The sequence below is a fragment of the Typopeltis vanoorti genome, chromosome 12 (genome assembly GCF_054136105.1).
Source record: "Typopeltis vanoorti isolate ZY-2024b chromosome 12, IOZ_Tvanoo_1.0, whole genome shotgun sequence".
NCBI classification, from domain to species: domain Eukaryota; kingdom Metazoa; phylum Arthropoda; class Arachnida; order Uropygi; family Thelyphonidae; genus Typopeltis; species Typopeltis vanoorti.
The window spans coordinates 105,325,632-105,352,348 of NC_143560.1; the positions used below are offsets into that span (position 1 = coordinate 105,325,632).

Genomic DNA, 26,717 nt, shown 5'->3' on the forward strand with positions numbered 1-26,717 from the left:
AATGTAGTGGATGTGCAAATTCAGGGAAACTAGATTTGTTAAGGGGGGGGGAGTAGATATACAGTCCTTATGGAGGCAGTTGAATGTAAGAATGAATATAATATGCCAGAGCAACTAAGGACAACAAATCTGAGTGGGATAGTTAATATAAGGCATCAAGGTAGGGTTGAGGCTAATGGGGGTCTTAAATTCATGTACACTAATACTAGGAGTATTAGGAACAAGAAGGAAGAGTTTTTGGCCATGGTTGGCATTTCCAGACAACAGGTTATAGGTATTAGTGAAACATGGCTGACTGTAGATGATATAACTAGTGGGATTGAATATGATGGGTATAGTGTGTTCAGGAACAACAGAGAGAATAAAATGGGGGGAGGAGTATTGTTGATGATAGCTGATGAGCTCCAGCCAAGGAGAATAGAAGTTGAATTGCAGGATAGAGAAAAGAGCACATTTGAGGCCATTTGGTGTGAGATTGTGGCTAGCAGAACTAAATATACAATTGGATGCTGCTATAGACCAGGTGATGGAAAAGATGGTGGTGACAGTATTATGCACAAGCAAATTGAAGAAATGGGTGGAAGGAGAGTGATTATTATGGGAGATTTCAACTATGGTCGCATTGATTGGAGTGAGGAGAGGACACACGGAAGGAAGGAACTGGATTTTATGCGGTTATTAAGGGGTAACTATCTGCGACAGCATGTAATGGAAAATACTAGGGGTCAGAGAGTGCTTGACCTAGTAATTACATCTGAGGATTTGGCTGTAACAAATATGACCACATTGCCACCAATCGGTGAGAGTGATCATAGGGTCTTAACTTAGGAGGTGGCTAAAGGTGTAGAATTTTCAATTAAGACAGGGTACATGTGGAATTATCGGGCTGGAAAGTATGACAAGCTTAGGAGTTTGATTGGTTCAGTGCCATGGCATGTACAACTGCAAGGACTAGAAGTTGATAGAGCACAGGAGGTAGTTAAGAAGTGCTTGCATGAAGCAATGGCTGACTGTATACCTAGAGTCTGAATAATAAATCAAGTAGGGGTTAAATGGATGAATAACACCATTAAGCTTGAGCTGCAAAAAAAGAAACAACTATGGAGGGAATTTAAGGAGAAGGGTGACCGGCAGGCACATGAACGGTATAAAGCGCAGGCCAGAAGGGTAACGAGTGTGGTAAGAAAAGCAAAAAAGGATTACGAAAGAACATTGGCCATGCAGGCTAAAGAGAATCCTAAACAGTTTTTTAGATATGTAGCAAGTAAAAGGAAAAATGTACATGGCAGATTGATTTTAAAGAATGCCGATGGTAGGGAGGTAACTGAATCAGTTGATATAGTTGAGTTACTGAGTGAGCACTTTGCAAGAGTATATCATCCAGGTGGTGACATTGCAGAAACGAATAAACCAGTAGATTATACGGGAATTGTGGTTAATGAAGTGGAGGTGAGTAGTCTATTGCATAACCTCAATGCCAATACATCTGTGGGATTGGATGGTATACCAGCTCGTGTTGTACGAGAAGCAGCTAAAGAATTGTCAGTACCCTTGACCATTTTGTTTAATTTGAGTCTCGGGTCTGGGTTAGTTCCAATGCATAAAGGTGGTTCCAAGACTGCTGTTGTAAATTACCGACCGATTAGCATATCAGGAATCATTGTCAAGGTCTTAGAGAAATTAGTCAAGAAAAGAATACAGGATTGGATAGATGAAAATGGGATATTGTATGGGGGGACAACATGGTTTTGTAAAGGGTAGATCATGCCTCAGTAACTTGCTCATGTTTTATAACACAGTGACGGCTGAACTCGATAGGGGTAATGGGTTTACAGTGATACTACTGGACCTTGCCAAGGCCTTTGATAGGATACCACATGGAACCCTAATCAGTAAACTGGAGCAGATGGGGATAGATATAGGGTTGGTGAGATGGATAGGAGGGTGGTTGAAGGAGAGATATCAAAGAGTGGTTTATTCAGGAGTGGAGTCTAAAAGACGTCTTGTGACTAGTGGAGTGCCACAGGGCTCTGTTCTTGGACCACTGCTTTTCAATTTGTTCATCAATGATATTGGAAAGGATCTGAGAGAAAGTGTTCACTTGTTTGCTGATGATGCAAAGTTGGGTAGAGCAATTGTGAGTGCACAGGATGTCAAAATTTTACAGGATGATTTGGATAGTTTGGAGGACTGGGCTAGGAAAAATGGATGTCAATTTAATGTGGCAAAATGTAAGGTTATGCACTTTGGGGTGAAAAGAATAGCAGCAGTATATCGCATTGGTGGAAACATACTCCAGGAGATTGATGAGGCCAGGGATTTGGGAGTGTTGGTGGATAGGGAGTTGAAGTTTAGGGGGCACATTGCAAAAGTAACTAAAACAGCTCACCAAATCACTTGGCTTCTGAAAAATACTTTAACATGCAGAGACAAACAAGTTGTTGTATCTGTGTATCGAGCCTTGATAAGACCCCATCTGGATTACTGTGCCCAGTTATGGGCACCAGGGTTTCTTCGTGATGGGGAGGAAGTGGAGAGGGTCCAGAGGCGAGTGACCAAGATGATAGCATGTCTGTGGAATGAACCTTATGAGAATAGGTTGAAGATTTGTGGGTTGCAGAAATTGGACGATAGGCGAAGGACGGGTGATATGATTGAGACATTCAAATTACTGAAGGGTTTTTATACGATTGATCCAGAAGATATTTTTGAAAATATGACTGGTGGTGGGAGGACTAGGGGCTATGCATGGAAGCTGGGCAAGAGCATGGTTGACAAGATTGTTAGAGCTAGGTTCTTTACTTGGAGAGTGGTAAATGAGTGGAATAATCTTCCAGAGTCTGTTGTGGGTGCTACGACCATGAATGAGTTCAAGGCAAGGTATGATAGATACTGTGTGAATGTTGAATAGTTGTTCTTGACATGATGTTAGGGCCTCCCTCGATGAGTCTGTCGACTCCTTGGAGTATCCTGGAACATTAATAATAATATGGGAATTGTGGTGAATGAAGTGGAGGTGAGTAGTCTATTGCATAACCTCGGTGTCAATACATCCGTGGGATTGGATGGTATACCAGCTCGTGTCATACGAGAAGCAGCTAAAGAATTGTCAGTACCCTTGACCATTTTGTTTAATTTGAGTCTCGGGTCTGGGTTAGTCCCAAGGGGGTGGAAAGAGGGGAAAATAGTTCCACTGCATAAAGATGGTTCCAAGACTGCTGTTGTAAATTTCCGACAAATTAGCATATCAGGAATCATTGTCAAGGTCTTAGAGAAATTAGTCAAGAAAAGAATACAGGTTTGGATAGATGAAAATTGGATATTGTAGGGGGGACAACATGGTTTTGTGAAGGGTAAATCATGCCTCGGTAACTTGCTCACGTTTTATAACACAGTGACGGCTGAACTGGATAAGGGTAATGGGTTTACAGTGATACTACTGGACCTTGCCAAGGCCTTTGACAGGATACCACATGGAACCCTAATCAGTAAACTGGAGCAGATGGGGATAGATATAGGGTTGGTGAGATGGATAGGAGGGTGGTTGAAGGAGAGATACCAGAGAGTGGTTTATGTAGGAGTGGAGTCTAAAAGACTGCTTGTGACTAGTGGTGTGCCGCAGGGCTCTGTTCTTGGACCACTGCTTTTCAATTTGTTCATCAATGATATAGGAAAGGATTTGAGAGGAAGTGTTCACTTGTTTGCTGATGATGCAAAGTTGGGTAGAGCAATTGTGAGTGCACAGGATGTCAAAATTTTACAGGATGATTTGGATAGTTTGGAGGACTGGGTTAGGAAAAATGGATGTCAATTTAATGTGTCAAAGTGTAAGGTTATGCACTTTGGGGTGAAAAGAATAGCAACAGTATATCACATTGGTGGACCCGTACTCCAGGAGATTGATGAGGCCAGGGATTTGGGAGTGTTGGTGGATAGGGAATTGAAGTTTCTAGGGCACATTGCAAAAGTGACTAAATCAGCTCATCAAATCACTTGCCTTCTGAAAAATACTTTAACATGCAGAGACAAACAAGTTGTTGTTCCTCTGTATCGAGCCTTGATAAGACCCCATCTGGACTACTGTGCCCAGTTATGGGCACCAGGGTTTCTTCGTGATGGGGAGGAAGGGGAGAGGATCCAGAGACGAGTGACCAAGATGATAGAAGGTCTGTGGAATGAACCTTATGAGAATAGGTTGAAGATTTGTGGATTGCAGAGATTGGACGATAGGCGAAGGAGGGGTGATATGATTGAGACATTCAAATTACTGAAGGGTTTCTATAAGATTGATCCAGAAGATATTTTTGAAAATATGACTAGTGGTGGGAGGACTAGGGGCCATGCATGGAAGCTAGGCAAGAGTGTGGTTGACAAGGGAGTTAGAGCTAGGTTTTTTACTTGGAGAGTGGCGAATGAGTGGAATAAGCTTCCAGAGTCTGTTGTGGGTGCTACGACCGTGAATAAGTTCAAGGCAAGGTATGATAGATACTGTGTGAATGTCGAATAGTTGTTCTTGACATGATGTTAGGGCCTCCCTCGATGAGTCTGTCGACTCCTTGGAGTTGCCCGGAACAACAACAACAATAATAATAATTATTACCTCTCCCCACAAAGTTCTGTGGCACATTTTTGGTCGCATGCCATCTCCTTGATCTACTTTATCATATGCGACTCAGTGATGTTAATCCATCAGCCACCATCTTCATTCCCATTCACTCTAATTTATTTAGTTGGATTTTGTGTGGTATCCTGTCATATACCTTGGCAAAGTCCAGCAGTATTATGCTGTAGCTATTTTCTTTTTCAACTCAGTTGTCACTATTATAGAAAGTTAGGAAATAACTAAGGTAAGATGCATCCTTTATAAAAGTCATGTCCTTCCCATAGAATATCATATTCCTACCTACTGATTCCTGAATTTTACCCATAACAAACTTTTCCAATACTGATTGATCTATAATTTGCTACCTCTGTCTTGGAGTCTTCTTTACATAGGTAGAACTATCTTATCCTCTTTTAATTTCTGTGCAATCCTGCCAGTGCCAAGAATTTAATTGCTTGGATACATCAGTTCTGTTGCACATTCTTGAAATGCTTGGACCCATATCCCATCCAGTTTCTCATGGATGGAACATGGATCCATGCATTTCTCTGTATTTTTTAACATCTTTTTTTTTAATGTGATAAACACTTTCAGTTCATGTACCTGTGTTTTCACATCTATCATTGGATAAATATTTCCACCTTGTTGATACCATCCTCTCAAAGTAATCATTAGTAATTGAAATATTTCTTCTGCTTCACTATACCTTTTATTTATTCACTATACCTGTTTTTTTACTAAACAGACCAAAGGAAAGCCTAGAGTTCTTTCACATAGTGAAAGAACTCTAGGCTTTCCTTTGGTCTGTTTTGCTAATTTCCTCTTATATTTTATTAGTCAAAAGATTGCAAATGATTGGATCTTGCATAACGACAATGCGCCTTCTCATTCTGCCCTATCAATTCATGAGTATTTAGTCCAAAAAAGGAATTCCAGTATTGGAACAGCCACTGTACTCTCCCAACTTATCACCTTGTGACTTTTTTTCTTTTTCTCAAGCTGAAGAAGAAAAAGTAATCATGTAGAAAATCATGTAGAAACTGTCTTACTATGGCCAAACAGGCAGGACTGCTAATATCAGGATATCTGAACATAAGAATTATATCCGTTTCCACTGTTATAGCCACTCAGGACTTGCTGACCATGCCTTGGACACCTGCCATAAAATACGTTGGAAGAAAGCTTCCTTACTACACCGCAGCAAGTTTAAATATGAGAGATTATTCTTAGAATCAGTCTCAACCTTAAAAAAACTCCCCAAACCTCAATAAATGCTTATCCCAAATATTGGAGGCTTGCATTCTTAGAACATCAGCCAAGATAATCATCACCCAAATAGCTAAGATTAATACCCAATTTGGCCCACTAGGTGGCACCCTTTAGGACTCTAGGACTGACTTCAGTTGTTTTCTTCAGCAATTTTGCTCAGTGTTAGTGCCTGCGTGCACATTTCATTAATTTTTATGTTCCCTGAAGATGGTAATGTAACATTACCGAAATACTGGAAGTATTAATTAAAGTTATTTATTTAATATTATAATATACGTTGTTCTTTCTTTAAAATTAAGAGTTATGTATCACCAACGTATAAGCTTATCTACAAAAATATGTAGAAAACAACCAAAGAGCCATGACAGGAAGCCACAAACAAACTAACAGAAGAGGACTTCCAATCTCTTAGGAAGTGGTCAGCATGCTCTCCAGATCTGAACCCCCATATAACATGTTTGGGACACAATAAGGAGATGCATTGCTGCTCAAAATCCCCCCCCCCTCCAGAAAACAAACAAGATCTTATCCTTGCTCTGAAGGAGGAGTGGGCCAGTTTGCCTCGAGAAATCCTGAAGGACGTAGTTAATTCCTTAACTACGTTCTTAGGAAATTTGTAACTTTTACCAAAATCATATTGCAATTTAATTTATATGAAATTTGTAACACATTTTTTGTGTAATATAATTTATTAGTATGCTGGCAATAAATTTGTCTACATTTGACTGCAGTCACGAAAATATTTTCATATACAGGTAAAAATGTAGTTTGTTCTTAGCTTTTGGATGCTAGGGTAATAATAATAATATTGCATTTCATTATAGTATATTTAAGAGTCGTCATCTGTGTGGATTTCAACCTTTATTGAGATCTCATTTAGCTGGTGGGTAAAATACAATTAAAAATTATATCATCATTTTTAATTTTATTTTACAACTTTAAAGCCTTATGAGTATTAGGGAACTTTTATTAGTCATTGCACAATATGTTAGAAATTAATCAAAATAACTAGTAGGTTTAATTAGTAGATCCATATTTTGAGTTGTGTAATGTATAGTTAGATCCTCAGTATAAAAAAAAAAGCCATCATGAAGTGATGTCAGTACAATCAAATATTTTCATTTGGTTGAATATAATAGAGATGAAAAGAAATAAGATTTTTTGCTAACTATAGCATGTCACTTATATTAACTTTCCATAAGTCATTTTAATTGTTTAGCATATGATCAGATCACTGCTGAAAATTAAAATGGAAAAGAAATGCAAAATAATTGTGTGAAATATTTTAACATAAAAGAAAAATCTCCTTCTTCCCATAGTCCATAAAGGGATTGTTAGGCAGATCTCGGGAAACATTCCTTACAGAGGTCCTCAGTCAATTCTTGATCGACACTTAACTTTCAACTCTGTAATTGAAGCCTTCCAGTTTGTTATATTCTTCCTACCCATGTTTCTGGAATAAGTCCTTCAAGGACTTGCATTGGGAGGCCATTAGATCTTCTAATACGGTCAAGTCAGATGAGTTTTCCTTGAATGTTTATGATGTTATTTCTTGGATCAGCAAAAGAATTGATTCTTTGCTTCGCTTCTGAATTTGTAATACAATCGGTATGATATTATAGTGTTAGTTTTAAGGAGTTTTGTTGCTTTTGCAGTTTTTGTCCTAATATCCTATCTTAATCTTCTTTCATTATTAAAGATACTGCGTAGATATTTGAACTGATCAACATTTGTAAATTTACCCTTGAGTTAGTTTTTTCAGGCCACTGATACAGCATTTCCCTCTTGTCCAGAACCACTTATGATTTCATAAGTACCAAACATATGACTTATGATTGTAATTTTTTTTTTTTTTAAGTATGATTTGATTTGTTTTCCACTAGGAGATCAATATCATAATCTTACTTTAGAATGTGTATTCTTCTTCCTCCTACTGTTACTCCAATATCACAGTTCTCCAGATATGTATTCATTTACAACATATTCAAGGAAGCAGTAAAGTAACAATGATAGTTTGCATCCCTTTTGTACTCCACACTCCATTGGAAAGTGATTGCTATGGTTCTCCTTGACCTTCACCCTTCATGTCAGAAGATGACTATAGGGATGCAATTAACCATATTAGTTTGCTATCTATTCGATAATTCTGTAGAATTTTCCAGAGGGCATCATGCAAAATTATCAAGGAGTGGTGTGATAGACTTTGTTTCTTAAGGAAGACCTCCCCTCGATGAATCCTGACAGACTTTATGTTCTTAGGAAGGACCTCCCACGATGAGTCTTTTGACTCCATGGAGGCCTGAATAATAATAATAATAATTACTTTATTATGTTCTATGTATATTCAAATATATATGTATATTCAAATATATGGTCTGTTACTGTTGGTGTGCCTGTTCTCCTAAATCAAGCCTGAAAGTCAGAGAAATTGGATTTCATTTTTGTTTCAATTCATGAGGGTAAGATGTCCAAAAATGTTTTTCTTGGATAATTGATAAGGCTAATTATTCTAAAATTATTGACTTTTTTTGAATGGGAATAAGAACTGTGTGTCAGTCTTTTAGCTAGATTTCTGTATTCCACACCTGCTCACAAGTTTTGTGAAGTTTAGTACACTATGTTTTTCCTATTTTTTTTTTTAAATCTTAAAATTCTACTTCTTCTCTAAGTATAGAATAATCACTGTTCTCTCTTATCATTGGAACAATTCTCTTTAAATTTTTCTCATCCACACTATTATCATATTTGAATAGTTTACTTTGAATATTCATATCATCTTTTCAATATTTTTTCATGATCAGTCATATTAATTCCATTCTAATCCTCAATTATCCAGCTCTTATGAGCAAAAGGGCTTTCTTGACTTGTTAATTACTTGGTATGCTTTTGTAGAGTAAGCCTTTTGAAGATTACTCTCAATTTCCTCACATATTTTGGACAACCACTTATTTTTTGCAAGCTTTGTCATCCTTTTAAATAGTCTGTTCTGATAATTATACTGTTCATTGCTGTTTTCAGTGTTCTGAATCGGTCTTAGCTTTCTATGCTGCTCACCAGAGATCTGGTATTTCTTGGGTAAGATTTATTGACATTGTATTCTCTTCTTAGAATATTTTCAGCTGCTTCAAGAATTGTCTGGGAATACTGTTGGTAAGATGTATCAGAATCAAGAAAATCAGCAGGAAGTTTGAATAGAGAGGAGGCAATATTTGTTTTAAACAGTTCTTTAGTGGTATTTGATTCGAATTGCATAAAGTTAAACTTTTGCCATCTTATTTTTCTTGTGGAATGAGTCCTAATTTCAACAAAAATGTTGCTAATTAAATTATGGTCACTTCCAATATCAGCACCTGGGAAGGATCTAGTTCTCGCTGAGTTTATACAGGTTTTATATTGGGAGATCTAGGTCTAGGTCCATTTCTCTGACCTTTGATGCAGGAAAGAGTTTGTTAGTTATGTTAAGGTCATTCTTTGAAACAAATTTTTTATCACTTTCTTACCCCCTGGCATTTGTTTCTCCTAGTTCAAAATGGCTAATAAAGGGGAGAAATTTTTTCTTATATCTGTTCCAGTTTTTGCTTTCCAGTCCTTTTCATTGTTAGAAAATATTTCTTGGGTGTCTCATAGATCAGGTTATTGATTTGGTCATAAACAGATCCACTTCCTGATCTTTATTATGAGAATCCTCCGTTATTATATTAAGAGATTGAGGTTGTACATACTTGTATTATAGATATATTTCGGTTTACCCTTTAATTTGAACACTGCAAGTCTGCTATTCAGAGATTTAAAGTATATGACAGTGCTTTATGTTCTTTATGTTCTTTATATTCTGTTATATTGGTCATAAACAGATCCACTTCCTGATCATTATAAGAGATTGAGGTTGTATATACTTGTATTATAGATATATTTCAGTTTACCCTTTAATTTGAACATAGCAAGTCTACTATTCAGAGATTTAAAGTATGTGACTGCTTTATGTTCCCTTGGATCACAAATCCAATCACTTCTTGATGTCCTTCAGAAATCTCTTTCTTACCTAAGAAAGAGATTTCCTCCATCTGTTGTTTTTACCTCAAGGGTCCCCTTTAGTGAATATGGCTGGCAAATCCGAGGTATCTGATGCTTGACCATGCCTTTCTTCGTGTAATATACATCTGTTATATTATCTGTAGACTGGTCCCTCCCCTTCTTTCTTTTCTTCTTGCTCCTTCCCCACAATGTTATTAGAATATTTGAGGCTAGGTTTTGCTATTTTATTTCGACTTATGCATTAGGAGTGTACCTCGCCTAGTAGGTGGAAGTCCAATCCACCTGGCCAATGTGGGATGAATTGGGGAACAAAACTTCCAAGATATGTGGAAAGGACCTCTGCAACCATACTACTTTTATTTTCTGCAGTGACTTCACTCCAAAATGCTAATATGGTTGTGCCTTATAATACATTTCATGTTGCATCGGCTTGTTGCACAGAATAATCAGAGCTGCATTCAGGGCTTAGGCAGAGGATTCTGTTTGAGAAGTATATTACAGTCTCCAACAAAAGTCAGTGATATTGTGAATGAGGAATACAGAAGGTATAGGATTAATCTTAGAGGAGAATTTTATATAGTCACATGGAATGTTTGGGGTCTACAGATGGGGAGATGGGATGGAGAAGGTTACTTCTAAAGACAGGGTGGTAAGCTAGTTGTTTATTCAGGATGTGACTCAAAGCATAATGGGGTAGCTGCAATACTGAAGAAAGTTCAGGCAAGAACCCTTCTTGGTTATATTTCCATCAATGACAGGTACTTTGCATTAGACTTAAGGCTCATCATACCAATGTGTCAATCATGTAGTTTATGCACCCCACACAGATAGACCTGATGAAGAGAGTGAGGAATTCTAGGAAAGCTTGGATTGTTTTGGACTGCCTATCAAGGAGAGATGGACTTTAATGCAAAAGTGGAAAAGAGTATGAAAGTTATGTCTGAGTGTGGCATGTTTGGTCGTGGTGAACATAGCACTGTTGGTGAAAGAATGTTGGAATTTGACCATGCTAATAGACTAGTTATTGCCAATACCTGCTTTTAGAAACACCCATGATGAACCTATACTTGGATATCTAACATTGGTAGGTCAAGTCACCAGATTGATTACATCCTGGCTCTCCAACGGTGGAATACAAGCATCTATGATGTACATATTTGTCCTTGAGCAGACTGTGGTACAGACCATCAGCTAGTAAGAGCCAAAGTACGACTAAGAGTATGAAACCTTCCAAGTCAGTAATTCCTAGTGGGTTCACAGAAGAAACATCAACTTGGTTGGATGATTTTTTGGAGACTAGTAAGGAGAACTCACTAGAAATGTTTTGGGAAGGAATTGAGATCATAATACGGGATTCAGCCAAGAACTCAGCCCATTAGAAGACCAAGATACCCATGGATATCAGATTCAATATAGTATCTAATCGAAAGAAGCCAGTTGGAAAACCAACACAGGGACTGAAGAATATAAGAGATTACATAGAGAAATCAGAAGAGCCATCAGGCAGGACAAGGAAAGGTGTTTCATATTAATGAATGTGAAGAGATAGAGTTCCAAATGAGGAGGCACAATTATAAAAGGATGTTTTGTTTACTTTGTGACCTAAAGCACAAGTTTAAGCCCAAATTGAATGTCATCAAAGACAGGAATGGAGAACAGAAGAACTGGAAATCAAACACAGATGGAAAGAATACTGTGAGGAATTGTATAACAGAGAGGATAAAGAAAATTTGGAGGAGCTCTCTCACCAGAAAAATTTTGATTTGGAACCTCCTCCACTTAAGCATGAGGATGAAAGAGCAGTTGAACAATTTAATAGCAATAAGGTTTCTGATGCAGGTGGAATCCCAAGAGAGTTAACTAAAGATACAGGGGATGGAGGAATAAGAGTGTTTCATAGATTGATTACAAGGATATTGGAGACAGGATCATGGCCTAGAGACTAGAAGAAGTCGGTTTTCATACCACTACATAAGAAGGGAACTACGAAGGATTGCAAGAATTGTAGAACTATTAGTTTAATATCTCATGCAAGCGATATTTTTATTAAAGATCATTCTAAATAGGATTGAAGCAGAGATGCCTGACAAACAAGCAAGTTTTAGGAAAGGTAAGGGTACCAGAGATCAGATCCTTTGCTTTAGACAGATCATAGAAAAGTATAAAGAATTTAGACTCCCTATGGCAATGTGTTTCATAGACTACTTTAATGCTTTTGACTTTGTTCAGCATGTGAAACTGTGGGAAGTAATGAAAAGAATGGGTTTTCCTCAACACACTATCAGGCTGATAGCTAACTTGTTCAGGGAACAAGAAACCACAGTAAGAACAGGTGTTGCATTAATTGATTGGTTTCAGGCTTTGGAAAGGAGTTAGGCAAGGAATTATACTTTCTGCTTACTTGTTTAGTATCTATGCTGAGGACATCATGTATGTGGCATTGGATGAGCTCAAGATAGGAATTAGAATAGGTGGTAGAATGACAAGGAAGAACTACGACAAATTCTTAACAAAGTTAATGACATTAGTAAGAACAGAGGACTTCTGCTCAATCCAGCAAGACAAAGATTATGGTTCTCAAAAGAAATACAGACAAGGAAGATACTGAAAACCAAGGGTACCTTAATGGAGAAAGAATTGAAGAAGTGAGCAAGTTAGAGTACCTGGGATCTATTATTAATGTGAAAAATTGCTATCAGAAGCAGTGGCAGCCGGTGAAAATTTTAAGTGGGAGTGCTGCATATACAAAAAAAAAAAAATTCTAATCAGTAACGAATTTATTAATAAATAAATTTACATATTAAAAATTGCTTTATTAAAAATATTTCATCCTCACCACAAACAACACCAATAATAAAAGTTTTGTATCAATAGCAATGACAAGCGCCAACGAATATCGGCATTAGATCACAGTGCTCTTGTTTCGTGTAACAATAATTGAAAAAATATAATTCTTTTTATATTTTCAACAGTGACACTCGTCATAATTAAGCCTTGTATCTATAATAAATAAATAATTGTTATTTTAACAAAATAAAATAATATTGACAAAAAGTAGTTCACCAAGCACATGCACCAATAATAAACTTTTCATATCTCACAGAAATAAATTGCATAAGGATACTAAAAATACAATGCTGTTTGGTCAGTGTCTGAATGACATAACTTGCAGTGACAAGTGCAAATGAATATCGGTGTTAGGTCGCAGTGCATTTGTTTCTTAATCTTAAGTGTTAATCGAACAATTCCAATTATTAACTATTCAATGTCAAAACATAAGCTGTAGACTATGTATTTATGCAACATGTATTGCATTTACATTATGTAAATGCAATACATGTTGTAATGCATTTATATAATGTTGTAAGCATTGTTATTATTCATAAACACAAACAAAATTTAAAATTTTCATTTTTTCCTTGCGGGTACTGCAGTGTCGCAGTGTTTATGTATGGCCCGCCACTGATCAGACGACATCAGAAGAAGATTAGAAATGGCTAAAACAACAGTCAGAGACTTGTCTAAAATTTGGAAGGATGAATCTGTCTCCATGAGAATAAAGTTGAGAATTTTAGATGCAGCTGTTATTCCAACAAAAACTTATGGATGTGAGATTTGGAACCTAAAGAAGTCTGATAGGAAAAGGATAGCTGCTTTTGAGATGTGGTGTTTACAGAAGGTGTTGAGGATGTCGTATACTGAAAAGCAGACAAATGTATGTGTGCTAGAAAGGATCAGTAGAACTTTAAGGCTTCTTAAGGATATTCACAGAAGAAAGTTGAAATACTTTGTACACATTGAAAGGATGGAAGGAGGACTTCTTAGATCAGTAATAGAAGGTAAAGTTCCTGGAAAAAGGGTAAGGGGTAGACTGTCAGTGAGATGGATGGTGTAGCACATCACTGAGCATCTGAGTGACTACAGTTCTCCAGATTCTGGCCATTCTGTTTTGTATATACCAATGATAGACCATTCGTAGCATGCAAATTCCTGTTGTGATATCTTGAGTTGACCACTTTGATATAATAATCTAACATTCCAATCATAGTTCTCAGTCAAACTTCTCATTTTATCTCCGAGGGTGGTCTGAAAAGTTTTCGGCCTAACAATGAAAAAACGAATTTATAATTTCAAAATTATTTTTATTTTTCAACATAATCTCCCTTAAGACACTAATACATTTATTCCAGCGATGCTCCAGCACCATTATCCCATCCTTGTAGTGGTTCTCAGTAAGATCTGCAAAATACCCATCTACAGCTGCAATCACCTCTTGATTCGAAGAAAAATACCAGCAAGGAAGAGTTTTAGTTTGGGGAAGAGATAGAAGTCAGAGGGAGCCAAATCTGGGGGAATAGGGTGGATGTCCCAACAATTCATAGTGCAGATCCCTTAATTTTCTCTTTGCCAAAACACCTTTATGGGCAGGTGCATTGTCCTGATGAAAGATGATTTTTTTTCTTCTGTAAACCGGGTCTTTTCTAATGAATTATTTCATCTAGTCTGGTTAAAAGATTGGAATAATATTCCCTAGTTATTGTTTTATTCTTTTCATGATAAATAAAATGCCTTTAGCATCCCAAAACACCAATGCCATGACCTTCTGATGGAACAGACTTTGTCTTCTTTGGCATTGAACAACCAGTTTCTGTCCACTGTTTTGACTGCTGTTTGGATCTGGTGTGTAATGGTGAATCAAAGTCTCATCCATAGTAATAAATTGACACACAAAATCAGTTTTATTCTTGTTAAAACACTCCAAGCACTGTTCAGAGATTTTCATGCGAGTGCATTTTTGATCTGCTGAGCGCATTTTTGATCTGCTGTGAGCAAGCACGGCACCCATCTCGCACAAAGCTTTTTCATTTGCAATTCTTCATGCAAAATATATCCCACACGTTCTTTTGAAATGCCTGTAGTCTCAACAATTTCATGCACTTTGACTCATCGTCATTCAGTACCATATCGTGTACTTGATCAATGATTTCTTGTGTTGTTACACTTTTTGGACGTCCTTCACGTGGATCGTCTTCAAGGCTGATACAGCCACGTTTAAACTCGGCAGCCCATTTCTTAATTGTTGAAAACAAAGGAGAAGAGTGCCCATAAAGTTTTATGAACTTCGAATGAATTTCTTTTGGTGTTAAACCTTCTTTTACAAAGAATTTTATAACCACATGATACTCAGTTTTATCCATTTCAAGGGATGCTGACTACACTTTTGCTTCTGACAGCTGTATAAAACAAACTACTTGATAATATTTTGTTTTATAACCTGTCACCTCTTTTTTCTTCAACCATAAGCTTAAGCTGGACAGAGCAGAGCAATCTTCATGCCTGGGATAGTCTTACCAGGAACACTCTCTCTCTCTCTCTCTTTCAGTATGTTTTTGCTTACTCCATCCAGTATAACCTGAGGAAGCTTGGAGGAGAAAAATATATCTGGGTTGAAGCAAATTAGGTGTTTTATTATCAGTAGATTGCACAACATTCACTCAGTTAGTAATCCATACTTCCAGAACAGCCCGATCTACATGAGGATTTTAAACTTAATAATGTATTTCTGAGAATAAGACAAAGTATCCTATTCACAGAAATGTGAATACTTTGTCCTGTTTTCATTGTATTGGTAGATTTGCATGTATTTGGGGATGAATGTTCCAATTATTGAATTGGAAAGAAAAAGTCCTGAGTCCTGAATACTTTCTCTAACTAGTCCTCAGAAGACTGAAATGTTCTGGCCGTGCAGCTTTATAACTGAGTTAGTCTTGACACTTTCCAGCAGTCATAAGAAGTCTAATTAGCAGGTGCTGGTTTAAATGATGGGTACTTTAATGTTATATTGTAATTTTTTCCAATCAAAAATAAAAAGTTCTGGAATGGTACTTCCTGAGAGGAAAAAAAAAAAAAAAAAAGAAAAACCTGAGTATAATGTAGAATGTTTAATTCAAAATTTAAGTATGCAATTTAACATTACTATATACTATACAATATGTTTTAACTTGATTCCTTAACAGGCTATCAGTCGAGTGGCAGAACTGCTAAGCATGTCTCAAAAAAGTTTGGACAGGCGTTTAAAAAGTAATGACAATAAATATGATCATGTGTATGCCATGTATCATTTATTGACTGACTCGATGAGAAAAGAAAAACCAGCAAAGAAATCTGTATGCTGGTCTCCAGATATTGAAAGATATTCAGTAAAGAATACTCCTTCACAAGAATCAAGGTATGGTCAGCAAGTTATGCAGTGTGGCTCTGCTTCTGATTCTTCATACAAATTGGATGGAAAATGGTCAGAATCTTCTTATTATACAGCAGCAGATGAGGATAGACTACCTTGTTCTTCAGAGCTCATTTCTCAGTTTAACAAGTGTATAAATTTACAAAAAGATACTAGTGTAAATCAATTGGAAATGACAAATTCTTTTAGGATTCATAAGTCAAATACTGAGAGAGAGAGAAAATCATCAAATCCAAGCCAAGCTGGATCAACTTATGGTTCAATATCAGCACTTTGTCAAGGATCAGAGTTACTTAGTAGTGTTAGCATTCCTTTATCACCTTCATCTCAGCAGATTGACAACCATTCTGAAAATGAAAATGAAAAAAATACAATTGAATGTCAGAATAAAGAATCATCATTTGAATCTAAAAATGCTCATTCTGCAAAGGAAATTGCATTCAAAGGAAAACAGAAAATATTGCTACAAAATAAGAATTCAACTACAAGTGACAGATTACTACCAGATCCTAAAATTTCTAGTATTGGGTCTAAAAATAAATTTAAGTCAAGTAAATATGTTGGAAATACAAAAGAAAGTGCAACAGGAAGCAAAAGGGTTATAAAAACATTAAATCAAGCTGTTGAATCATGTAATATACCTAGCCACACATCTGTGAGAATGCCATCTAGTCCTTCAGCAGACATTAATGATAAGCCATTTTGTTCTCAATCTAGAATGTTAAGGCAAAATAGAAGGGTACTTCTGAATTCTTCACTAACTGATTCATCATCATTCAAACAAGCAACATGCAGAAAAGGATTATCACAAAATAGGCTAACCGCAGAAGATAATCTGAAGAATGAAGAACATTCGGAGATTATTCCTGATACGGATACTACTTCACAGCGTTCTTCATTTCAAGAACAGAACAGGTCGCAGTCAAAAAAAACCAATTATACAAATAGCAAAAAAGGTGCTAATATGCAATGGAAACCAACACAGGCAAGAAGCACAACTCATGTTGGAATTCAGTCACTTAGACCAGGTGAAAAGAATGAGTCATTTCATTGCCAGAGAAATGTGGTTACGCCTTCTCCCAGAAATATGAGTATCCATAGGTATAAGTTACAAAGAGGAAATACAGAAACATGCACAGCTAGTCCACATCTAATTAGTCATCAAGGATCGCCTATTATCCATAACACTGTATTACACAGAAGAAAAGTTTCCTCTCCTTATTTTGCGAGGTAAGTTGCAGTGTTTTAATGATAAATGACTATGCCTGTGATCGTAAACTGCTTCATATCATGACATTCTTTGCCTCTTAATTTTTTTCATTTTTTATTAATTAGTTGCACTGCAGTATATTTTGTATATAATACGAGTTTAAAAAGGTTCATTTCGTATAAAAAAATAATAAAACTACTATTAAAGGATGATAAATATATTATGTTATACATCCAAGAAGCAAAACAATGTTTGCTTTTGATACTTAATTGCAGAAGTGATCAAAAGCTTGTGAGAATACAATCTTCAGCATGAAGCTTCCTTAGTAGCATTGCATTATTTAAAATATTATAAACTCTGCTTGTATTAAGTAGTTATATTAATTAAATTGCATTTAAGTAACAGTAGGGCAGTATATTGTACTAATGTATTTAATACAAACTTTCTCAGCTCTCTTTTTTGAAAATTTTTTAAGTTTTTCAAAAAGAGAGTTTAAGTTTCAGAAGTAAACATTGTTTTGTAACTTGGCTGTTAAATATACAGGTCTTTATTATTCTTTCTTTTAATAAATGCATATATAGTTTTTTTTTTCCTACTACTATGTGTAATAGAAGAAGCTTGCATCTAAGCCTGATAGATAATGAGAGGTTGGAGGTATTGTTATTGGGTGAGAGAAATGGTGTTAGAGGAATGTGAAGCAAGTAGAAAGAAGAGATGACCGCAGAAGTGACCTAAAAAGAATTCAAATTTAAGTATCTTTCACGAGTGGAAGGACAGAAAATGTAATAAAGAATGGGGATTGGATGACTTAACTAAAGCTGATGATGGCCTAGGTAAAGACATCTCTAGCTCCAGATTTGTTTCACATACAGATCTGCAATTAGGGAGACGTTTTATTTATTTTCAAATGCTAGAAATATTAGAAATATTGAAGAGGAGTTTGGCATTGATATCATTGCAGTCATATCAAAAATTATCAGCATCAAAGCAAGCTTGGACTGGTGTCCCACAAATCTCTCTAATAATGCTTGATGCTTTCTAGAATACAGCAGTATGATTAATTTAATTGGTGATTCTTCTAGCAGATGGTGTGCTCCATTACTTTTACATAAACATGCTCTTTCCACCTTATGTGTCTTCTACAGATATTTTCATGGGTGTTATTCCTCTGAACTGGATGCTACCCTCCACTTTACCTAAAGCCTGCATGTGTTTCATTGTCCGGCTCCAAACATTGTGAACCAAGTTCTTATCTCCTCTTTCATTCCATCTGCTTTTGTGCTTTGGAACAGTCATCCCCACAGTTTTCCCCACTTTCTTCTTGACCACCTTTTGGCACTGACAGCATTCAGGTGCTATAGGGCTTAGCAGCATTTTATGTGTAGACTTGATATATAAAATAAAAAAGATAAAAAAAACTGGAAGTAAAGTGACCATTAGGGCTTAGGGATCATTTGCTATCACGTTATGTAGTAAAGTGAGTGAGAGGAATATATGAGCATCTGGCTTGATGATAGTGTTTCAGTATATGGTAGCAGATGAAGTATTATCCAAGTTACGTTTAGGGATGAGAGTAATTATGCAGTTCTAACATGGAAAGCAGCAACTCAGATGCATGCTCCTGTGAGAAGTGATATGTGAACTTCACAGAAGAAGATTACAATAGAATAAGGAGGTAGCATGAGGAATTGGATGGGAAGGAAATCAACAGTACTGGGAAGTAGTTGGAGACCATTTGAAAGCAGTTATCTCAGACTGCATTCTTAGAACTAGGAGGATAAACATCAACTAATGAAGCATAGACAAGAAAAGTGATATATGGTAAGAAAGGAGAAAATGAAATATGAAAAGATGCTGACTGAATAAGCCAGGTATAGTCCTAGGTAGTAGTTTGGTAAAAGGAGTGAATATGGAAAATGATCTTAGTTGTTTAAGATATATTGTTGGGCTGCCAGCAGCAGATAGTATTGTTGAAATATTTAATGAATATTTCATCAGGATATTTTGTTTGGGATAGGGGAAATAGCATTAATTATAATAGAAAGAGAGAAGAAAGGAGATTGGAAGTTGATGAATTTGAAATGCTTGAGATATTAGATAAGCTTAACATTGATGTTTCAGATATTAGATAAGCTTGACATTGATGTTTCAGATATTAAGTAAGCTTGCTGTGTCATTGAGGCAGTTGCCAAAGACACCAGTGACAGCATGTTTACCACTTATCAAGACTGTCACTCTAAAAAAAAAAAATTTTGAGGGTGGGTGGGAGAGGAAACCAAAACATGAACTGGTTAATACTGAACTGAACACTGTGTTACTTCACTGAACCAAAACTGAATAAGTCAAAGGGATCATTGTGCCAGGTCTATACTCTCTCATTATAAAGATCAGCAAACTGTGCCTTAAATCCATTCACAGTTTTTGCACTCACCACACTTTCAGGCAGTGCATTCCACTCACCAATCACTCTCCATGCAAAGACCCTGCTTCTCATTCCATTGATCATACCCTCCTTATACAGCTTCCAGGGAAGGCCTCTAGGTCTATTTTGCCTCCTACTCTATGAAATATCTCCTCCACATTAATTTGGTAAAAAACCCTCGCCAACTTATGTCTCAATCTTATCTCCCTTTTCTTCTATTCACAGAGTTCTGTAAGTTGCATTCCCTCAATCTCTCCTCATATGTGACATTCCATAGACCTGACACTGGCTTAGTAAACTTCTCAGGATCCTCTCCAATACATCCTCATTACCCTGAAAATCAAGTGACTAAATCAGCACACAGTAGTCTATAGCTCCTGATCAGTTCTTATACAAGGGAACCATAACCTCTTTGCTTCTACATGTAACTGTGCTCCTCATTATTGCCATAATCCACTGTGCTGTTCTTACATTTTAGCAATGAAACCCTTAAATTTCAAGTCTATCCACCATCTCCAGATCTCTTATCTTTTCTACCTCCAAATATGTTCCATTAATTGTATACTCTGCCTCCCAAATTTGCATACCAAATTTCAAGATCTTGCACTTTGCAACATTAAATTGATGGCTCCACTCATTTGCCTACTCATAATCTATTCAGATCCTCCTACAAGGCCACAACATCTGCTCTACTTCTCCTGCACATCAAACAGCTGCACATCTTCAGTTAAGATGGTCCCAGTGTCATTAACATACAAGTTAAACAATAATGGTCCCAAATGGTCTCTGTGTTACTTCAGTAGTGATCTTCCTCTTTTTGGATACCACCCCTCCATATATAACCTGCTGATAGCTTTCTGAGAATCAAAAAGCTATCCAATTCACTAGTCTGTTATCTAATCCCATCTACTTCAATTTAGCTACTAGTTTGTCATATGGTAGCTTTTTATAGGCCTTTGAAAAATCCAAGTACACCACCATATATGCATCTTCTTTATCAAGTGAATATGTCACTTTGTTAGAATACATAAGCAGATTGCTAAAATATGACCTCCCAATAACAAACCCATGCTGACTATCATAAAGAATACTGTTATTATCAGCTCATTTCTGAATCCTTCACCAACTTCTGCAAAATCTTAACAACCCTAGATACACAGATTGGCCTATAATTTGTAGCTCCAATTTTATCCCCCCCCCCCTTTGTGAAGTGGATCAATTTTTCCCACCTTTCATTCCTTTGAGACCCATAACCTCCTCCATTTTGAGGGTACAACAGTTAAAATGGTGGTGCTGCTGCAGGCCAACTACCAATTAGTTTATGGGTCTGAACCTGTCAGTAACGAGTCAGGAGGTCTTCCAGTCAGTTTGTGCATAATCTTGCTGCCACATACTCCCATCTTGTGCCTGTAGAGAGAGTCCGAGTAGTGGAATGTGTGTGTGTGGGGGGGGTACTGTCGAGGCCATGCCATGGTACAGAAACTGGTTTCTTTCTGTATGGAAGTTATGTCTGAGAATCTCTCTCTCTTTCTCTCTCTCATTCCATGTCTCCACTATATTTTTCCAGCTAATCACAATTAAACTTATGAAGGCTCCTACAAACCATAACATTAACACTGCAACAAAAATGACTCTTCCTCATAAACCAATCCTATCAAAAAAAAAAAAAAAAAAGTCTTCACAAACAGACAACACACAAACCAAGCCAGAATATATTCACTAAAAACTCACGTTCACATCCACTTTACTAACAACCATGACATAAACACAAACATTCACCATCACTTGCAGTCTTCCAGACCAGACATACTATTCCTGACAGAAACACAGATTTCCAACTACATCTTCTACTGTACATATCCACTGCCCAAACTACACACTTCACAATCCTTTTTTGCCATAATAGTGGCACCTGTGCCTTTTGTGAAAATTGATATATTCTTCCAGAGAATGGCTAATTTAGAATCTCCTGCTTTTGACATTCTCTGGCTCAAGATTTCCTTGCTCCATTTAGTAGCATTTAGTTACATTTACCAGTCAACAAACACTATTAATGATTCTGATCTCTTTTCTTTTCATGATTCTGATCTCATTTCTTTCCATGAAACTCTATAATCTTCCAGGAAGACATCTTCCTGGGTGACCTCAGTGTCCACAATTCCAAATGGCTCCCCTATTCCAACACCACTGACCAAGCTGGATGAGAAACAGAAGTCGTTGTCGTAAGTAATGACCTAACACAAATCATACATCTAACTACTTGAATTCTTAATAACCCACTTCACTCTCCAAATACTCTGGATCTCTTTTCAGATACAATGTAGAGGTCACCTCTCTTCTCGGAAACTCTGACCACAATCTTGTACAAGTCTCCTCTGTCATAGAATACCCCCACCCCCCTCATCAACTCCCAACCTTGCATCCTCTGGCACTGCAAAGGAGACATCTGGGATGACTTCCAGAATTTCTACTCCTCCTTTTCTTGGTCTGACTATTGTTTCTGCTCATATGACCCTACCACTTGCCATAAACAAGTTATAGAAATTATTCTCACTGACATGAAGACCTTCATCCCCAATTCAAGGCCTAATCTTCATCCATTTTCTATGCTCTGGTTTAACAGAAAGTGTACCAAGAAGTCAAAGAAAGAAATTTAACCTATACAAGTGGCTCACTTCAAGAACTCCAGCTTCATACTCTGCCTACACTAAAGCATGCAACATACATCAGCAGATCCAAATCTGATTTCATAAAGGTCGGCCAGAAAAAATTTGCCTCCTGTTCAAATGGAAGCTGTGCCTTCTGGTCCCTTGCTAAGGCCATTGGATGCAACTTCAGCTCTCCTGCACTTCCATCTCTATCTCATTATGATGGCACCACTGTTACTTCACACCAAAGATAAAGTTGATCTCCTGGCATCACCCTTTTCCTCAAACTTCTACATTGATAACAAGGGGAAATCACCTCTTGCCATACTGGAATCCAAGCATCGTATGCTCCCTTTTAGTTTTTGGACAAAAAGAAATCGGGAAGCTACTAAAAACTTGGATACTAGATAGTCTTCTGGTCTTGATGGCATCTCTCCAACTGATCTTAAACATTGTGCTCTAGAATTAACACCTATCCTGCATCGTCTCTACAATATTATACATATCTGCTACTTATCTCAATGCATGGAAGCAATTTCATATCCATCCTATTCCTAAAAAGGGTGATGGAAGTCAACCATCAAACTACTGACTAATTGTCATCACATCAGTCCTCTTGAAAATAATGGAGAAAGTCATCAATAGCCAACTCCTCCAATACTTAGAGGAACACCAGTTAATCAGCAATTACCAGTATGGATTCTGCTATTCAAAGATCCATAGCTGACCTTGTAGCTTACATCACCCACCACTGAACATGTTCCATGGAAAGGTTCAGAGAAATTTGTGCTGTTGTCCTTGACATTTCCAAGTCTTTGACTGTGTGTGTGTGTGTGTGGCATTCTCGCCTGCTTAATAAATTACCATCCTTTGGTCTCCCTACCACACTCTGTAATTGAGTAGTCGGCTTTCTCTCTGGTCATTCTCTGCAAGTCATGATAGATGGCTTCCTCTCTTCGAGCTTCACCATCAGTGCTGGAGTGCCTGAAGGCTTTGCCCAAACACCTACTCTCTTGTTTATAAATACCTACTCGCAATCACTACTAATTCTATCCACAGCTTTCCTGACAATAGTATTCTCCACTCATCCTACTCATTTGGCAAACCATGCAGTACTCTGACATCCCAGGCTACAAGATCATCTACAAACTAGTGCCTTAAACATTGATCTTCATACTATCCTTTAATGGGGACGAGGACAACCTTGTCATGTTCAGTGCCACCAAAACATAGCCTTCCCTTTTCTCTCACAAAAGATCTCAGCTCACCTATGCTTACTCTCAGTAACACACAAATCACCAGACAAGATCAGATCTCTCTGCCTGGACTAATGTTTACTTCCAGTATCTCCTGGTATAAACATCAGATCAATAGCTGCTTCAGCATCCAAGAAACTAGGCTTTCTCTTTTGTTCAGAAGGCTATTTTACACTCAAATAACTCCTAACTGTATACAAATCCCAAATCCTCCCATGCTTAGAATACTACTCACATGTTTGGGGTATTGCACCCTAACACTTCTCGTAAAATCCTTGATGCTGTCTAGAGGCAAGCAATTAAGCTCACTGATATTTCCTCTCTTACAGATTCACTTCAACATCTGTCACACAGATTCAGTGTTTCAGCATTGTGTCTATTCTACAGGTTCTCCCATGGTCACTGCTCCTGTGAATTTCCAGCTATTATTCCTTTACTGTGTAGCTGCAAACACACTGAAACTGCTTCTCCTCTTCCTCTTATATTCCGTCCACCTCTGTCCTCTGGAACAGCCTTCCTCGTGAAGTATTCCCTAACAATGACAACTTACAGCTCTTCAAAAAAAAAAAAAAAACATAAATAAAATTCTATCTCAGTTCTCATTGCATTGATATGCTTATAGGTCTCTTGATCTTTAATCTATTATGTTAATATAAAATTAAAAAAAAAGTTGAAATCATCCATAATGATTACTCTTTGTTTGCTTACTAAGATACATTGCCTATATATTTCTTTGTCTTCTTTTCCACATTCCCTGGCCTGTAGCAACACCTAACCAAATATCTCATTCCATCAACCTCCACACTTCATACCATACTGCTCCAAAACCACTGCCACTTTTTTTCCCATGTATCTCAACCTTGTGCAGTCAATTCCACTGCTATCATCAGCAGCACTCTTCCCCTTTTTGCCTTTCTTTCTTTACGAAAAACATCATGTCCCTCCATTTCTATTCTTCTCAAAATGTCATTCTCATCTAACAATGTTACACTTGTTCCAACTATTTTAGTACAAATAAACTCAATCAATGGAACAATTTCATCTCCCTTATTTCTGATACTCCTGACATTTAGAAATAAGCATAATGATTCATTTCTTGGTTTATAACCAGTCCTACTCATGCTGCTCTACATTGTCTCTTCTCCATACTTGCTTCTGTCTGCTCGCTTTTTCTCTCCCCCCCCCCCTCCCGACTCAAACCCCATGATTTACTCCATTTTCCTGTCCAACTTGCATTCCTGTTCTCACACTTTCCTCTACATTCTCACAACTCCATCAGTCTCACCTGATCCATTCTCCTGCTCATTTACATCATCTCTGATTTCCATTGATGCTTTGTTTGAATCACTCATTACACTTCCTTGCAGCCTTTCCAAATGACTCACTCCAAAACCATTCAAATGCAGTCCATCGCTCTTATACAGTGCCATTAATCCCTCAAACTTGTCCACACATTTGCAAACTGTACCCCTTTCTCTTCCCATGTTCTGCCAACATACCATTCAAAATGTTAAATAGTTTTTTGGCAACCTGGGAATATTATTATTATTATTCAGGCCTCCAAGGAGTCAAAAGACTCATTGAGGGGAGGTCACCCCCTGAGAAACACAAAGTCTATCATACCACTCTTTAAACTCACTGACCATTCTCGCTCCCACCACTCCATCAAGCAATGCATTCCACGGCTTATCCACCCTCCACACAAAAAAACTACTCCTTACCCTCTTGCTCACAGTTTCCTTTCGTAACTTCCAGGGAATAATGTTGGATTAAGCTTGAAAAAGAGACACACTTCATGGATGTTGACAAATTTTCATGCGAGTGTACTATTGTTGTTACTGCTGTTCTATAAGGCAATAGTCAGGCTGAATTTAAACTATTGTGCACCATTCTGGGTCTCATGAATATCTGGACAATAAATGCTGGAGAGAATTGAAGGCTAACTAAGATCATATCAGAAGTAAGGAATCTATGAAATGAATTGAGAGAATGTGATTTGCAGAGTATGGCAAATAAGAGGTCAAAAGAAGAGTTGACTGAGATTTACAAGTGAGTTATGAGAGAGCGAGCAAAAGATTATACTTTGAAGTTGTAAAGATGCTATGAGCAAGTGAATAAAAAGTAGCCTCTATATATGGAGAGTAAAATGCATTTCCAGAGTGGGTGGTCAGTGTGATGTCAATGAAAGAATTTGAGGTGAAGTATGATAGTGTTTGTATGTGTGAAATAGAAAGCGCTCCTGTAATGAATCTAGCAATTCCACAGAGGCATGGAAATAATGTCTTCAAGCTCTTTTCAGTTAGCAATGTCTAAGTCAGATTGTCTCTTCTTTTCCAGTCTTCCTTGATTTACAGATCACATTCCTTCAATTTTTACTCATAACATTCCAAAACAATGCTTTTTATCCACAAATTATAAGTTTCCGGTATACATAAATTCAGGCTAACCTGTCTGTGCATGTTAGTTTAGGTGCAGTCTGATTTTTATGATGACCCCACACATGAAAGGCCACAAGACCTATAACACTACAGTGGCATGTGTGGGCAAGTGATTAAGGAGTAAAATGTAGCCTGTTGATATGTTTCTTAAAATGCGGGAGGTTGTACTCAGTAGGAAAACAGTATGGGGGGGATTGTTTCAAAGAATTGAAGTGGATGGAATGAAGGAAACTGATGTGAAGTTATTTCGGTGTGTTCAAAGCTGAACAGTGTATGTTGTTGGCCAGGGGCTGATCTAGTTCTTCTGTGGTTAGAAGAAAGTGGAGTGGTAGCAGCAAATTCAGAGGAGCAATGCACATGAAAGTACCTATAAGAACAAGCACAGCACTCAAACAGAGCACCTATGATAAAGTGACTGAAGGAAGTCTCTGAGGGATGGGTCATCTATTAAGCAAATTACCCTCTTCTGAATATCAGATGATATTCAGAAGAGGATATATATCATCTGTTTGATTTGGTCTAACAACAAAAAACCAACAATTGTTTAATACATTGCTAACTGAGAGCCACCTTACTATGAGGGTGATCTGAA

The 26,717-nt window shown here is 37.3% G+C and overlaps 1 protein-coding gene across 1 annotated transcript in view; it reads left to right on the forward strand.

The window, feature by feature from the left end:
• The window catches only part of LOC150101106 (uncharacterized), a 229,667-nt gene that overhangs the window by 184,450 nt on the left and 18,500 nt on the right, over window positions 1-26,717 (forward strand). Inside the window, exon 8 of the mRNA XM_090401962.1 lies at window positions 15,925-17,381. Within this exon, the coding sequence (XP_090258088.1) occupies window positions 15,925-17,381 (1,457 nt within the window). The remainder of the gene's footprint in view (window positions 1-15,924; window positions 17,382-26,717) is intronic.